General features: G+C 33.4%; 1 protein-coding gene across 1 annotated transcript; it reads right to left on the minus strand.

Moving 5' to 3' along the window:
• Window positions 1-637: 637 nt before the first annotated feature.
• On the minus strand, window positions 638-3,393 carry LOC107926380 (ribulose-phosphate 3-epimerase, cytoplasmic isoform). Its single transcript, XM_016857225.2, has 8 exons — window positions 3,090-3,393; window positions 2,976-2,980; window positions 2,171-2,233; window positions 1,967-2,073; window positions 1,798-1,895; window positions 1,586-1,678; window positions 1,456-1,497; window positions 638-922 (listed from the first exon to the last, which is right to left on the minus strand). The coding sequence occupies exons 1-8, from the start codon at window positions 3,204-3,206 to the stop codon at window positions 767-769; spliced, it is 681 nt and encodes a 226-aa protein (XP_016712714.2). The 5' UTR covers window positions 3,207-3,393; the 3' UTR covers window positions 638-766.
• Window positions 3,394-18,294: the final 14,901 nt, after the last annotated feature.

The raw sequence follows: 18,294 nt of genomic DNA on the forward strand, positions 1-18,294 counted from the left end.
TCCACGTGAATCCAAAATAATAAGATCTCACATTAGAAGTTAACTTGAACATCTCTAAAAAAATAAGAAACTAATGTTTGTAAAAAAAATTAGGAGAAACAACTAAGACATGTAACCACATATAGTTAAATTTTGTTATTAGTCTTTATATCATGCATAAATTGTATATTTAATCTGTCTTGACTCCAATGGTAATGATTAAATTTGTTAGGTCAAATTCTACTATTAGTAACCAGTGTGTTTCAATCATGACTCAACCAATAATTATTAGATCTTTAACTAAACTAAAAAAAAGTGACATATGATTTTAGAAACATAATTTAACTTCACAAATTTAATAGCTAATGTTTAACAAAAATTGAAATTTGAAAATTTGAAAAAGAAAAAAAACTAAAATTATCAAATTATAATACAATAACTAAATCCTCAACTTACTAAGAAATTAATAGCATAATTTAACCACAGCCCTATATCATGCAGATTTGAGTAAATATTATGAGAAAAGATTGTATAAAATTGTAATTCCACGTCATTTTATCTCTTTTCTATTGGAAAAATCATTGAAAAAGGATAAGAATAAAATAGAATCACAGTTTTATACAATCACTTCTCAAATTTCAGATACATATCCAATATATGGTTATCAAATTTTCATATATCTGTATCATTTTATTGAATTTCAAAACTTATCAAGTGAGACCAATCTATTGTACACAGATATTGTCATGAACCGCCCCCCAACAAATGCATTATCTTGCAATGTTTTTTAACATTTCTCCTGATTTTCCAAAACACTCTTTCTCATAAGGGATATAGCTGCAGCTGGCTCTGGAGCTCCAAATACTGAACTCCCTGCCACTATGCAATTTGCTCCGGCTGATGCAGCCACATCAATAGTTGAAGGCCCTAATCCGCCATCGACCTGCAAAACAAAGCCAGACAAGCTTCAACGGTAGGTCACTTCAGCTATGTTACTCGGACTCCTCTTTAAGTGTCAGATATGGGTTTTATCCATGTATTTGGAGGATTCTATTGTATCTCCTTACCTATGTCCATGGTAAAAGTACCAAGGAGGCCCTGATACTAGAAACCGGATTGCACTTTGCCGCGTCTACTAAAAAAATGGGTAATAACTAGTCACTATTCGTTAGATAAGGTACATGTGAACTATCTGGTTATTCCGTTAGCCACATCAATTTTTTAATAGTACAAATAGATGAAATTTTTAACAGAAAAAAACAAATTTGCTCTTTAATCTAACGTGTAGGGACTGATTTGCTCATTTTTTGAGTAAATGGGGCAAAATGCAATCTTAATATAGGGGCCTCCATGATTCTTTTACCATATGTCTATATATGTATCGGACAAGGGTACATTAACGAAAAAGAAGAGTTATTGCCAAATCCAAGTGATGAAAATGTTATAGAAGATTACGAAGGTAAAAACGTTAGTTACCTCTATATCGAGAGATGGATACTTGTTCCTTAGCATGCGTACCTTCAACACAAGTAAAGAATGTCATTCAAATAAAATCTCTATATATGATATTAACTTGAACAATGAGAATTGAGAAATGATTTGAAACCTTTTCCATCATTTCTGGCATGAACTTTTGTCCACCAAATCCAGGTTCCACAGTCATCACAAGAACCATTTCCACGGGATGTTCGCTGTTGATCTAATAGATAATCACCCACCCGAGAGAAAGACCATATAATAGTGATCATCCATTCAATTCCGAGAACCGGCTAAAACAAAAGGTCCGAAAGCTATCAAAGAAAAGTAAGGAATTCATACCAGAGGATAAACCTCCTCAATCGGTGTTCCAGGCTTTAACGCCACACCAGGCCTCATGCCTTTCAACTTAATTTTTTGGATAAGTTCTTGCCAGTTTTCTGCAAAAGTCGATATAAGATGGCAGGAAGTAAAATGAAAATGAAAAACAGAAGGCCGGATCAGAACCCACCTTTGGATACCTCAACATGAAAAGTGAAACCGGATGCACCAGCTTTACCCAAAGGTTCAACGTAATCAATCGGATTAGTGACCAGAAGGTGGCAATCCAAATATGCCCTGTACAAAAACCAGAAGGATCCTTGATCTATTTAGAGTTGTAAACTTGGTGATATTAAAAAGCTAAAAAAGTGCAAGGGGCATAAAGACAGTTTACTTTGTGTGCTTTCTTAAACTTTCAATGACCGGAGCACCAATGGTTAGGTTCGGAACGAAGTGCCTGTATAAAAACATAACAATCAACAAGTAATCATCTACAAGTACTCAATAAGATAAACAAAAAGGACTAGGCAAATCCAAATAACCATAGCAAATTATAAAGAACAAAGCTGAAAACATGATTAATTGACACATTGCAAAAATTTCAAAAGCTAATATAACAACATATGGTAAAAGTACCATGGAGACCGTAATACTAAGAGTTGAATTGCGTTTTTCCCCTCTACTCAAAAAATGGGCAAACTAGTCCCTGTATATTAGATCAAAATTGGTCGTTCTGTTAAAAATTTTGTCCATTTCTATTGGTAAAAACCTGATCCCTATACTTCACAATGATCTGACTATTCTGCTAGCCATACCAGTTTTTAACAATAGAAATGTATAAAAATTCTAACAGAAAAGACTAATTTGCTCTTTGATCTAATGTAGAAAGACTAATTTGCTTCTTGTTTTTTAGTAAAGGGGTGCAAAATGAACTCCTCGTAAAGGGCTTTCATGATACTTTTACTTCCCAAATGTTTCTGATAATTTTCCAAGCTATCAATTATATATATAGTATTAGTACCTCAAGTTCCTAACATATAAAACATATCTTCAGCCTAAGTACAAAATTCATAAAAAATTCTGCATAGCAGCCAACGATTCATTAAAAGAAGTCACAAAAATAACAAAATAAAACGTTGAGGAGAATGAGAAAGAGAAGAACCAAAATCCTAAAAGGAGAGAGCTTTAATGAAACATACCCATCCTGCAGAACAACACCCAGAAACCAAAAAAGGGTTAGATTTTTGAAAATCTATTTGTTTGCCTTCAGAATCCATTAAACAAAAAAGGCAAATTAAGGAAGTTTTTTTTACCATGATATCCATGTGAAGCCAATCAGCTCCGAAGTCAAGCATGCGCTTTGCCTCTGATGCTAAGTTAGCAAAATCCGATGAAAGCATGGATGGAGCGATTTTTGGTGTTACACCCATCTTTGGGATCCGACCCGATTTCCCTCTGTGTGTGTGTGTGTTTTTTTTTTTTTGGGTACGGTTTTATGAAGAGAAGGTGGACCGCTGGCTATGGTGGAACTGTAAGTTCGTTGTAGTTGAGGACTTAGGTAGATTCGTCTAATGGCTTAAACGGCGCCGTGTTTCTCTTCAAAGTTGTTGGCGTGCTTACCTACTACCTTCGCTCCTCAAATTTTTATTAGAAAGCGAAACAGATTGGTTAAAATATGCCATACATCCCTATACTTTTCATAAATTTATAATTTAGTTTATATACTTTTATTTTTAGGAATTTAGTTCCGAAAAGATTTCAAAATTCAATTCAGTTGTTAACACTATTAAATTTTTTGGTGTGACATTTGAACTAAAAAATTTACTCACTTGGTAGCAATGTAACTACAAAAATGGTGTTGTAATGAGCCTGAATTTAACAAAATAATTTTAAGAGTGCTAACAATTGAATCTGAATTTTAAAATCTAAAAAGTATACGGGCTAGATTCTGAATTTATGAAGAGTACAAAGACTTATGAAATGTTTTAACCAAATATCTTTACTTTTTTTTAAAATAACCACACTTTTTTTTTTGAATAATTTGACTGGATTTATTTCATATAATAAAGAAAACATAAGAAAATTGGGTTGAGGGCCACTACAAGAAAAGACTTGAAACAGAAAGCAAATCGGGCCTAACTAGCCCACCTCGTTTAAATTAAACTAGATTTAAAAAAATAAAATTAATCCTATCCTATACCAGTCAAATCTAAATAGCTGGATACCACTGATCTCGTCTTTTCAATTCAACCGTCCAACCATAATGATGGCAGATTTCCAATTTAATGTCTCTACTACCTTCTATTGCAGAAAACTCTTCACTTTCTTCAATCTGGAGGTTTTGGCCAGAGGTTTCCTAACGCACTCTGAACCATTTTTGGGGCTCTCTTCTCCAAGTAAAAACTTTCTCTTCTTCTAAGAGCCTCCGTTGCTATAGTATGAGCGTAGATATTTTTTGCTTTTGGGACAAAAGTAAACTCAATCTCCTGGAATCTGTTTATTTGGTTTTGAATATCTCTGATTATTGCTCCAATGACCGATTTATCCGTATTAGAGCTTTGACATTTCTTGATGACAGTTTTCGAGTCTCCCATAACTTCTATTTTGTTGACTCCCAACTCAATCCCTAGTTTTATTACCTGTAATCCTGCATAGGCCTCTGCAGTGAATGGATTTGCAATGTTGGAGTGAATAACTACTTGTGTTGCAAGAATTTCCCCTTCCTCGTTCCATACTATTAGCCCCGAAGTTGATCTGAAACCCTGATGATCGAAGACTGCATCAAAATGAACTATGGCCCTTCCCCTTTTGGGTACCTGTTGAATATTGTCAGAAGAATGAAGAGTAAGTTTTCCCTCTTTTGTTGCTGCAAGTTCTGTAATATAGTCTCTAATTTTCCTTGTGATTTCAGTTCCTGACGTGTTTCTTATTTCATATACGAGTTGGTTTCAGCTGAACCAGATGAACCAGAGGTTACAGTAGAAAAGTCGAAGCTGCTCATCATTCCCTTGAGCAAAGACCCAGGTAAGCCATCCCCACATATTATCATTATTCTGATTCAGTATCCATGAAAGATTTAACTGATTCCGAACTTCGATCGATGTAGGACATTGTTGAAAAATATGGCAGCTATTTTCTTTATCACCACTGCATCTGGGACATTGAGTATTCATCACGACCCTCTTTATTTTGAGGTTGATAAAGGATGGGATAAAATTCCAAGAAATCCTCTATATTGTCATTTGAATCTTTGAGGGGATATGTAATTTCCATAATTTGCTGTAGAAATTTTTTGTCTCGGTATGTAACAATAAACCATTAGGATCCCGGTTAGACTCATGTAATAGTTTATAGGCACTCCTCACAGAGAACTCCCCTGGCGGTTCTCCTCTCCATACTTGAAGATCTTTTTATGCTGTCTCTGCAAGTGGGATCTGTAAAATTTTCTCCGCTACATCCGGTTGGAAGGTATCTCTTACCAGCTCTGTTTTCCAACTCCTACTATTTGGCTCAATTAAATCCGAGACTAATTTAATATTTTCATTAACTTCTTGAATCTGTATTCTGTCTGCTTCGTTCCCTGGTATCCACAAATCAGCCCAAATGGAAATTTGATCGCCTCTCCCCACCCTCCAGCAACGTCCTTTTTCAAGAAGCCCTCTCGCAGCCCATATACTTTTCCAGGTTAATGAAGGTAAATTCCCCAACCGAGCTTTGTCAAAATTTGAATTAGGAAAATATTTTACTTTCAAAACGCGGGCCAATAATGAATTCGGATAATTAATAAGACGTCATCCCTGCTTCGCTAATAACGCAACATTAAACTTCGCAAAATTGCGAAAACCGAGGCCACCATCTTCTTTTAATAAACATAAATCCTTCCAAGCACACCAATGGATGCTTTTTATTATGTCTCTTTTGCCACCAGAAATTGGCTACTATTTTATCTAGATCTGTACAAAGAGTCTTAGGGAATAGAAAACAAGCCATCGAGTAAGTTGGGATAGCTTGGAGAACTGCTTTAATAAACACTTCCTTTCCTCCTTGGGAGAGATACCTAATACTCCAGTTGTCAAATTTTTGCTTGAGTCTGTCCTTCAAATTTTAAAAATATAATCTCTTTCTTTTCCCCACCATACTAGGAAGCCCTAGATATTGCTCTAAATTATTTGCTCTTCTGACTCCAAGGATCTGTGAAATAACACCCCTTTCACTCTCTTTTGTATTTGTACTGAAGAAAATAGTCGATTTTTCAAAATTCACACATTGCCCGGAGCTCGACTCATATTCTTGTAGTATCTGTTTTAATAAATGTGCTCCCCTTTCAGTAGCTTCTGCAAATAAGATACAATCATCTGCAAAGAGTAAATGAGAGATAGCTGGCCCCCTTTGACTTGCTTTAACACCTTTAAGAATGTTATCTCCTTTTGCTAGCCTCATTAGACTTGAGAGTCCTTTAAAAACGGGCTTAGAGGATCCCCTTGTCTAAGACCTCTAGATGGAAGAAACGTTTGTCCAATGTTTCCATTAAAAATCATAGAGTATGAGACCGAAGAGACACAATTCAAAACAAAATCAACCCATCCTGGATCAAAACCCATTTTTTTCATCATCCCTTCCACAAAACCTCATTCAACACTATCATATGCCTTACTCATGTCCAGTTTGACAGCTATAAATCCTTTTTTTCCCTAACCTCTTGAGTTTTAAGGTGTGTAGATTTCATAAGCAAGTAGCACATTATCAGAAATCAGCCTTCTTGAAACAAAAGCACTGTGTGCTAAATCAATACATTTATGAATCACCCCCCGAAGTCTATTCGCAATGACTTTAGCAATCAGTTTGTAAATCACATTACATAAACTAATAGGTCTAAATTGAGTAATGCTTGAGGGATTCTAGGTTTTTGGGATAAGTACAATATTTGTTGTATTAATTGAATGTAATTCCATACCTTCATTTAATCTTTAGAGATAAAAATTGGAGACGTCATCTCCAATAATTGACCAACATTTTTGATAAAATAAGGCTAAGAAACCATCCTCTCCTGGTGCTTTTATAGGTCCCATTTCTGAAAGAGCTTCTCGTATCTCCTTCTTCGTGTACCTTGCCTTCAGTTTAATGAGACGCACCTTTCAATTCCTGTCAAAATTTTTTCAAAGCTATTTTGCCCTCCTGTTGAAAACAACTTTAGAAAATACGATATCAATTTCCTCAATCTCCTTACACTCCTCTATCTCCCTTCCATCTTCAAACTGAAGCCTGTGGATTCTATTTTACTTCCTTCTTTGTGACGCTTGTTTGTGAAAGAAAGCTGTATTTCTGTCTCCAAGTTTCAACCAGTTAATTCGGGCCCTTTGCTCCCAATAGCTTTTCTCCTTTTCAATCTCAAAGTTCAGATGGATTTTTGTGTCAATAATCTCCGCCAGGTTCTCATCACTTCTATCAAATTCAAGTAACATTGCCAGTTTTGAAGTTAAAACCTCTATTTTCATCATTCTATTCTGTTGGATCAGGACTCCCCACCTCTCTAAACCTCTTTTTAAGTTTTCCAGCTTGTGCACAAATTCTCCTGTGGAGTTTTCCCAAATACGTTTAGTTTCATCAAAGAATGTCTCTTCCAAAACCTACCACACTTCAAACTTGAAATTCTTTTCTGCAGTCCTTTTAACTCTGTAATCCGTATCAATAAGAAGTGGACAATGGTCGGAAAATGAATGTGGGAGGTGCTGAATTAAAGAATTTGGGAATAAAGCACTCCATTGTTCCGTTGCCACTCCTCTGTCTAATCTTTCTTGGATATTTGTGTCTGGCAAATTGCCCATCTCCCACGTGAACCACTTACATGAATAACCCAAATCCTCCAGACTGCAATCTTCTAAAACCTTGCAAAAAGCTTCTATCCTTATTTCCTCTCTAAGCATTTCACCTTTCTTCTTAAAACCATATAAGATTTCATTAAAATCCCCATAAACCAGCCATAGGTAATCCCCCTGATTTTGTAATTGTCGTAATAGGTTCCATGATTCATCCCTATCATATGAGTAAGGAGAACCATAGAAACCTGTAAATCTCCATTTTTCTCCATCTCCTCATTCCCCAATAATCACATTAATATGGCTGTTTGAAAAGCTTTGTAGAACTATACTAACATTCCCTCGCCATGCTAGACTAAGTTCTCCTCTAGATCCAATCGAATCAACATCAATCCCAAACTGAAAACCACAACTTCTTCAAATTTTTTCAATCCATTTTTTGTTTATTTTTGTCTCCATTAAGAAGATCACTTGGGGATAGTATAACTTCAGCGAATGCCGAAGCCGACGAACTGTCTGAGGATTCCCTAAACCTCGGATGTTCCAACTTAAGATTTTTATTGCGACCGGTCGGCTTGCCTCTTGGCAGCCGCCGATAACAAATGGTTGATTTCAGGGAATCTCTTGTTTCTCCCTTCCATATCACTCTTTTCTTCAATATCCTTTCTCACTCTCTTTTTCCCCTCTTCCCCTATAACCACCTCATTCTCCAAATCATGATCCATAGCCATTTGACTATTATCAATTAAAGTTCTAACCCTTTCTAGTCGTGAGGGGAGCCTTTTACCTTCCAGGTTAAATCCTAAAATAGGATCAACAATTCCCTCAAATTTTTCTACACTTCCCCATACACTATTTCCCCTGAATTCACCCCTTCTACTCATTCTTCTTCTAGATCCTCCTTCCTCCCTTAACCAGACACTACTCATTACTTGGGCTCTTCTTGACTGTGCATGCAAAGACAAATCCCAGCCCATCGCATCAACTTCAACCCCTGCCTCCATCTTTGCTTCACAAAAAGAGCCATTGTGGCCTAGACGGCCACAATAAAAGCAAAAGAGAGTCAGTCTTTCGTACTTAAATCTAACATAAGAACACTCGTTCTTAAACATAACCTATTTTTTCCTTTTGAGAGGGCGCCAAATATCAAGTTGAACTCTTATTCGCATAAAATTCATATTTTATTTCCCCAAACTAGAGCCATCATATTCTTGGAAAATTCTAATAAAATTCCCTAATTGCATAGCTAAATTATTAGAATAAAACCCCATGGGCACATCATGAACTTGTACCTAGAACGATGATGAGATTAATGGAACTCTTAGTGGATCTTCCCCTTTGCAACTTGTGCAAAATCAGCAGATGATTATTGAATGTCCAAGGAGCCCCTTGAATAACTCTTTCTATATCTATAATATGAAAAAATTTAAATAAATACCTTTTTTCCCCAGATCTCTAATTTGAACACCCCTGATCGGATGCCATAAATTAGCCATGGTGCTTTTCATTGCTGGGTAATGGATGATGCTGGCTGTAAGAAAACATCCAACCAGACTAAGAATTTCTTCATCGCTTACCGAATATGTATCACCTTGTGCTTGCAGGATTTCTTCTTCTTCTTCATCAAGGATAAACCACCAATTCTAATTCCATGGACGCATGACAAGAAAACCCAGATAAAGAAAACTCTTCAAGTCTATGGAGCAAATAGCCGCCGAAACAAGAAAAACTTAAGAAAACCAATATACTTGCCAGAGAAGCAGACAGAGACGTGCTAGGGTAGCAGACTTTTTCTAAATAACCACACATATTTACTTTGTAACTACAATGTAAGTTAAAAAATAAAATTTTAAAACCTTTTTATTCTTGGGTTTGTAATTTCTTTATTTAAAGATAATATAAAAATCTCATCATAAATACATAATAATATTAATTATTATTTAAAAATAATATTTATATAATTTCGTAATTAAGTTGATAATCTGATTGGGAATGATACCAACTCAATAAAATATTTAAACATAAATATTAAATATTTGTTCAACGTTATTATATTTTAAAATAAAAAAAAATGAATTTGTAACTAGATGTTAACTTTTTTATGGTAGATAATTTTTAGTATGGATTAAAAAAACTTATAATATAGTTTTAGTAAGGTATAATGTCAATTTTAATTCTTAATATTTATATATTTTGTTGATTTAACTTTTATTCTTCTTTTTTTTTAGCTAAATTGGCTCTCAACCTTTAAGGAAGAGTCAAATTTGTCTATCAACTTTTTGAAAAAAAAAAGTTAAAATGATTTTTTTAAGGAAAATATTAATTAAAATGTTAAATTTTTAAACACGACAGCTTGCATGACCATTTACATGTAATCCATGATAAATTTTTTAAAATTTTTATGAACTTTTTAATTTTTAATTTTAATTTGATTTTTTAATTTTTAATTTTTATAATTTTTGAATTATTTGTTAACATGACATATAACACAAATAATGTTAAGTTAGCACGATTTGCGTATAGATTGTCATGTGAGTTGTCACGCCAACAATGTTAGAAATTAGTGTTTTAGTCGTCATTTCTGCTAAAAAAGTAATTTGACTCTTTTTTTTAAAGTTAAGGGTCAAATTTAGCTCATAAAAAGTATCAGGGCCAAATTGATAGAAAATGCAAACATTGAAGGCTAAATTTATCATAATGCCTTTTAATAATAAGTTAAAGAGGATAAATCTCAAAATTATACCTTTACCAAAAAAATATCAAAATTATACATGAACTTTGGTTTAATGTGCAATTTGATACATGAACTTTAATTTGATGCAATTATACAAATGATACTTTGATTTTAGTTAAATGTATACATGAAACTTTAATTTTGATTCAATCATGCACATTTAATGAATTAAATACATCATTTTATTTTTATTAGATAAATATAATTATTTATGCATACAATATGTTATATTAAGCTTTATTTGATAATATGTTTTAATACAACAAATTAAAATGTTTTCGAACAGAAGTTAAAGTTGAACAAAATTGCCAAAATGATATTTCAAATGAAGTCTAAGAGATAAAATTTTGAACCTATTACTTTGAACTCTTAGAAAAAACTCTTAGAAAACTTTTGAATCAACCTTTAAATCAAATTAAAATAGTTTCAATCAAGTTAGAATTTTTCAATCAAAGTTAAATTGTTTTTAAAACAAGTGAGTATAGCTCCAGGCCAAAAAGTATCAATACTTTTTGGCCAAGCATCCATATTTTCCAAAATATCGACACCCCTTCAAAAATTGATGCCAAATTGACGTTTTGTTTCTCAATCAGTTCAGCTAAGTATCAATCCAATATTGATACTTTTTATACGGTATCGATAAAAGTCCATTGGTATTGATATCTTTAGCTCCAACAGTCACTGAATTTTGCATTAAATGTAAAAAATATCAATACCTTGTTAGCAAGTATCAATACTTGTAGTTGTAGGTGAATTAAATGCACCGATTATTTCATCCCCAACGACTCTATTCATTTCTCCAACAACCACAATGGTTGGAAATTAATTAGAGGATATAAATACTAGCTTCCAAAGGTCCTACAATAACAAGAGATATTATCAAACTTAAAGATCAATAAAAAACAACCTTGTGCTTACAATTCTCAACACTTTTCTTACATACACTTGTGAGCTTCATTATATTTCTATCAACTCAAGTGCTCTTCTTTGTAGTTGTGCTTAATTGGCAAACACCTTGATCTTGTAAGGGTTATTTCTTTTTTTGCTTAGTTGCATCTCTTTAAGAGGGTTTGTGTCTTAAGGTTTGGATAGAAACCTTAAGGGAGTTTGTAAGGTTAAACATTGTATTCAAATGTTGTCAAATTAGTGAATTTGGTAAAATCCTTAGTAATGGAAAGCTAAGGTAGTGGAGTAGGCAATTGGGGCCAAACCACTCTCAATTTTTGTGTTCAATTTTTCTATCCTTATTCTCTAGCATCCACAAATTCTTTAAAAAGCCAATTCACCCCCTTTTGGCAATTTAGGTTTGATAATTTGAGCTAACACAATATATAAACATAAAATAATGTTATATCAATAATTATGTTAATAATTTGTGAGAATATGATAAAATCAAAATTTTATGTATAAAATTGCATAGAATTAAAATTCATGTATCAAATTGCACATTAAACCAAAATTTATGTATATTTTTTATATTTATTCCTAAATTAAGGGATAACTAATAAGTGTCGAGTGACGTAGTAAGGTATATTGTCAAGATGTGTAATAATAATGTTTTTATATATTTTCTATAACAACCTGTTTTTAGTGGTGTTGGAAACAATGGTTTTAGGACCATAATTTCAATGTGAGAGTCTATAAATATTATTTATTTAATATTTACGAGGTCATTATAGTGTCACATTGAAATTTGGTCTAGTAATTTTGACGTTTGATTAATTAATTAAAAAAAGACTAAATCATAAAAAATGAAAAACTTAATAGCTATTAATTTTATGGGTTAAATGAGCATAAAAACATGATTAAATGGTTTTAAATGACAATTTAGCCATATTTGTTTAATAGGACGGTTAGTGCTTGCCATAAGTGATATTTTAAGTTAATTTTATAATTAATAAAAGTATATGTTACGATTAAAATAATAAAAAAGTTTTCATCTTCTTCATTTCTTTCTTCCCCAAACCGAAACCATAAAAAACATAAGGAAGCCATAGCTTTTCTTCAAGCTTGACATTTGACCATTGCGTGTAAGTCCTACAATTATCGGTTTTTCATAAATTTTATATTTTTGAGATCGTTGTAGCTTAGTCTAACTAGCCCAGTGATAATTTAAAAATATTGTTAAAGTTTTGGAAACTTATCATTGATGTTTTTGAATCATTTTAGATGTTAATGCTTGAGTTTGAAGCTTGATGATAAAATAAGACTATTTTGTAAAGTGATTTTGAATAGTTTTGAGTTTAGGGACTAAAATGATAATATGTTAAATATGGCATGGATTTCTTGTAAATTTTCAATATTTGAGGGTTTTATAGAGATGATGTTAAATTTGACACTATGGTTTAGGGCTTAATTGTGAAAAATAAGCTTGTTTCGGTTTTAGGGACTAAATTAAACAAAATGCAAAACTTTAGGGAAATTTTGAAAATAATTAATAAGAATTCATATTGATGCGGTCGTTGAAAGCACCAAAAATATCCTATCCCTAATAAATAATGAAAAATAATAGTAAAAGGGAAGTAGGGTCAAATCCTTAGGGACTGGATTTGCACAATGTCTTGTTTTGTGAAATCTCAAGCAAATCTTGCCCAAGAAAACCTGCGGTCCTGAAAAAAAATAGAATTAAAGGTTTGGATCTGGAAACGAAAAATAAAATAAAAACAGAATTAAGAATATTGAATCGAAAATTCGAGAAATTAAAAATAGAGTTAAGAGAAAGAAAATTCTTATGGGAGATTCTAGCCTCCAGTTGTCTCGTTCCGCCTTGGGTTCAATCCTCGGCTTTTAGATGATCCTTCTCAAGCTGAATAAGCCAGTTATAGTGGAAAAAGACGCCTACGACCACCAGCTCCAAGGATTTAGACTTACGATTTGGTGGAACTTGACTCTAGCCAACAATCGCTTTTGTGGGATCGTCTTATGCTAAATCAACGCTTCTCAATGGCGAATCCCACGCCATTTTGTCTCTTGGGCTCGCTAACCTCTGACGCAATAAGCTAATGAACTGACTGTGCAACCTTCCCAAAACATACAAAGCGGCCGCCTTTGCATACGTTGAAAAGCTTACTTCTTATGGGACATGGACGGAAGCATTAGCCCCGTAGTGCGGAGAAACGATGAATACTCAGTGAGGAGGCTAAGTACGGACTTTAAGCCTCTTGAACCCTTTTTGGGAAATATTTACAACTTTCGGCTAGATGGGTTTAGTGGCTCATGGTTGTGGTAGAAAAAGAAAATATATATAATAAAAATGGAGATTTTATTAAAAGGAAATATGAGAAGAACAAAAGCCTAGACTTTTGGGGAGAGAGTATTTAAAAAAAAATATCGATCTATTTTGAGTCACTTCACCCCCTATTTATAGTGCTAGGGGAGATAGTCTAATCATACTGAAATTCCCAAAAGATAAATACATTTAATTGAAGATAAATAAAGATAAATAAAATAAAATCTCTTCTTTTTGCATTTCAACCCCTGTGTCCTCCATGCTTGCACTTTTGGCACCAACTTTTTCTTGTGTTGCACATTGGCCCATTTTATCTCTAAATTCTCACTTTTGGCCCTTAATTTTGCTTTTGCCTCAAATTTAGTCCCTATGAGATAAAAGATCATAAATAGCTCAAATTAGCAGTATTATACATAATTAATACATAAAAATATGTTATTCTAGAGTGTTATCACATATACATCAAATTGATTGTTAAAAGGTAATTGGGGCTGATAATTGGAAATAAATTACTGTATAGATAAAAAAATAAGTAGAATCGAGGAAAAGAGAAAATTATACATTAGTCCCTAATGCTGCTATCTTTGTTGTTTGGCCCTGGTAAGTTCATACGGTATTGTCTTATTTATTTTGATAACATTTTATTGAATCCTGTATATTGTGGATGTTGAATGCAAATTTGAATGTTACAATTGATACAAGGTGAGAAAAATGGATTGAAATGGAAATTGTTATATTGATATATGTATCGAGCCCGGATGAACATAAGATAGGATACAATTGGCATGCCAATAGGTTATTTTGTGCGTTGTAAGGGATTGATATGTGATGTGATGAGATGATGATAAATGACATGATATTATACACTGAATATACCTGAATCCAACTTTTGTTGCAGATTACCAAGTTATATTTACAGTGATCTTGACATGTTTCTAGGGGAGGATGTAAAGCCTACGGGCTTAGCACTTGGTGCCCAGGCGTATTCTTGGTTGGATTGGCTCGATTGAGCATTCTGGCATGTTTTAGGTGGATAATCACGTATCTGTATCTGTTCATATAGTTCATCGGGTTGAATCTTGAAGGTTAAATGACATAGTGAACTGTATTTGATACTTGGTAATAATGCCTTGATAAGTTACTTGTTATATGTTTAGGTTTACTGATATTAAATCGTGACTTGGTATTGAATGGTCTTATATAGCTTGAATGGTTATATGACTCATGTCACCTATTGAATGGTTGTGATGACAGGGTTAATGTTAGTTAATATTGTTTGTTATTTAAACTATGATTATAAGGTATTTTATGTCATCTTTTTTAAATATGAACTTATTAAGCTCAATTGAAGCTTACTCGGTGTCGTTTTTTTTCTGTTTCCTTATAGATATGGTATTGCGTGTAACACCCCTTACTCGTATTCTGGCTCGGAACAGAGTATGAGGTATTACTAAGTTTTTTTAAAAAAATTTCGACAGCATTTCTGCTTAATTTTGCTTAAACCTCCTGCAAATTTAAAACACAATCCAATATATATATCAACCAAACTCATTTATAATAATACTCACAATTTAACTATTAATGAACACCACATTTAAAACGAGGCATAACATAAGTTTACATGATGATTCCATATTTCATAGGTCGTCTATACATGCCATAAAATTTCCGGGAGCGATGGTAGTAAAATACCCCAAGTGTGAAGGATAGTGTGGATGATTGTCTGACTTCGTTCCAAATTTCCGAGTTGTTGGAAGTCACTATAATCAAGGGAAAAATAAAATCGAGTAAGCATATAGCTTAGTAAGTAAACACATGATAAATAAGTAATTACTCACATAACTACACCAAAATATAAACTTATTCATGAATAACTTCATTGTTTAGGCAATTTCCAGCAAACTGTTTTTCTGCATCATAGTTGCTAATTTATTTTTATCCGGAGCTACAGGGCTTCAAATTGAGTTCTGTAAATTTTCACTGAAATTAGACTCACATACCATTTCACCATAAAAATTTCAGAATTTTTTACCCAGCCAATTAGTACAATTTATTCATTAAACCTTCCCCTGTTTCACTGCCCAATGGTTCTGACCCTTCCTCACTAAAATTCCCTTAAATCTCTGTAAAAAATTTGAAAAATGGTTTTGCTTGTTTCTATTAAAAATATACTCAATAAGGAATCCAGGGATATAAATTTCATGCCATAATTATTTTTTTACAATTTTTGGTAATTTTCCAAAGTTAGAAGAGGGGATCTCAAAATCAATCTAGCCCTGTTTCAGTTAAATTCAGATATCTCCAAAAATACAACTCTTTTGCTTATTATATTTCTTTCATATGAAAATAGACACATTCAGCTTCAATTTAATATATTATTCAGCTTCCCATTCATTTTCCACCATTTATGGTGATTTTTCAAAGTTACCTAACTGCTGTTGTTCAACACAGTTTATAATTAAATCGTTCCTTTTTCGTTTTTTGATATTTTCTCCCATCTCATACATGGATCGATTTAGTATCCAACTCAATATTTACCCCATAAAATTTTCCACCATATGGCAATATTCACCTTCCACACTTTTTCGTTGAACACTCGGAATGTTAACCGTTATTGGTGGATCTCGCACTTAGCACCACCACTGAATCAGGGAATCAGCACTTAGCAACCCCTCGGGGGAATCAGCACATAGCAACCCCCTTTTCATTTCAAAGATACGGTGGATATCGCACTTAGCACCACCAATGAACCGGGGAATCAGCACTTAGAAACCCCTCGGGGGAATCAGCACATAGCAACCCCCTTTTCACATTTCAAAGATATGGTGGATCACGCACATAGCACCACCAATGAACCGGGGAATCAGCACTTAGCAACCCTTCGGGGAATCAGCACATAGCAACCCCCTTTCACATTTAAAAATACGGTGGACTCATCACTTAGCAACCACCAATAAGTAGGGGAATCAGCACTTAGCAACCCCTCTATATGTAATATGCTCCGGCCTATTCCGAGTGTCTAACCAGAAACCGTATTTTGCAACCCTTACCACCTTTCCCGATTTAACAACATTTTTGGAATCTTGCCAAACACTTATTTTAATTTCAAATAAATCTCAACACATGTCAAATAATATCAAAATAATACATTAAGTCACGTGTTTACTTACCTCGGTGCAAAATATCGTAATTTTGCACTTTACTCCACTATCTTTTCTTTTCCTCGTTTGATATACTCTTCACGTCTTTCTAGATCTATAATAGCAAATTTAACTCGTTTAAAGTCCACATTTATTAAAATAATCCACCACTCAACTTTTTGAAAAATTACAATTTTGCCCCCAAACTTTTGCATAATTACATTTTTGTCCCCAAGCTCAGAAATTAAACTTCATCACTTATTCTTAGGTTTTATGACATGCTGAACATTTTTCCCTTCTTTGGCAACATCAAATTCCCACTCTAACACATACTTTTGAACATTAACTATTTTTACCGATTATGTCTATTTACCCGTTTTCGCTTAAAATTGCTTAGCAAAAGTTGTTTAACATAATCTCTAGCTTCATATTCCACCATAAAACAGCAAAATAAACACATTTCACCTATGGGTATTTTTCCAAATATGAACCCTAACACGAATTAATGGTAGAATAAGCTAAACCAAGTTACCGAGATTCCAAAAACGTAAAGAACATTAAAAACGGGGCTTGTAATCACTTACTATGGAGCTTGAAAGCTTAAAAACCCTAAATATGGCTTCCCCCTTGCTGATTTCGTTCACCATGAAGAAGATGAGCATATTTTGCCATCTTTTTCCCATTTAATTCTATTTAATAACCAAATGACTAAAATGCTCCCATTTAAAAAAAATCTATTTCACCCATTTCTTATGTCTATTTTTGTCCGTCAACTAACTAATGGTCTAATTACCACATAAAGACCTCCAATTTAAAATTTCATAACAATTAGACACCTCTAAGATGTAGAACTCAACTTTTGCACTATTTACAATTTAGTCCTTTTGACTAAATTGAGTGCCCAAACGTCGAAATTTTCGAACGAAATTTTTACGAAAATTTTCCGTGAAATTGTAGACCATAAAAATATAATAATAACCATATTTTCCCTCGTCGGATTTGTGGTCCCGAAACCACTATTCCGACTAGGCCCAAAATCGGGCTGTTACATTGCGGAACTGGGTGATCAAATCAATTTAAAGATCACACTATCCAGCTATATTTTGGTATACCTTGAAAACATTATATCTTGGTTTTTTGGCATGTAATAGAAGTATTTGGTATATGTGTACTTATGTGATCAAAAGATGATGAATATGTTTCAGCTTGTGTATATGTCAGATATGCTTGTTGGCAAAATGGTAAGGTAGTTCGTGTCATATTATGTCAAGCTTGGCTATGGGATTGTGTTAGATAAATTATGGAATGTGATGAGTAATTAGTAAATTGTAAATTGTCATGGAAAGTATAGTTAGGTGATAGTTTGATTGGGACATATAACTTATTGATTTGATCTTTTTTTAGATGTTATATAAATTTCAAGTATAATGGTTCTTTTGGTGTCATATGCATAAGTGATTATACTTTGGTGTATGGTTGATGGTTGATGATAGAAGTCATGTTATTTTGTTGATTCTTATAGCATGATTGGGTATGTTTTAACTTAATAGGAAATGAAGTTAAATGATAGGTTTGAAGGTTGTTTGTGATGGTGCCCTA

The sequence above is a fragment of the Gossypium hirsutum genome, chromosome D07 (assembly GCF_007990345.1).
Source record: "Gossypium hirsutum isolate 1008001.06 chromosome D07, Gossypium_hirsutum_v2.1, whole genome shotgun sequence".
NCBI classification, from domain to species: domain Eukaryota; kingdom Viridiplantae; phylum Streptophyta; class Magnoliopsida; order Malvales; family Malvaceae; genus Gossypium; species Gossypium hirsutum.

Bases quoted from the DNA above. Each gene is read 5' to 3' on its own strand.
- LOC107926380 (XM_016857225.2), bottom strand. From the start codon at position 3,206: ATGGGTGTAACACCAAAAATCGCTCCATCCATGCTTTCATCGGATTTT. The intron at 2,074-2,170 runs GTAAACTGTCTT...GTTTTTGTACAG, and splicing joins AGTTTAAGAAAGCACACAAA to GGCATATTTGGATTGCCACC. The intron at 1,498-1,585 runs GTTTCAAATCAT...CTTGTGTTGAAG, and splicing joins TGCCAGAAATGATGGAAAAG to GTACGCATGCTAAGGAACAA.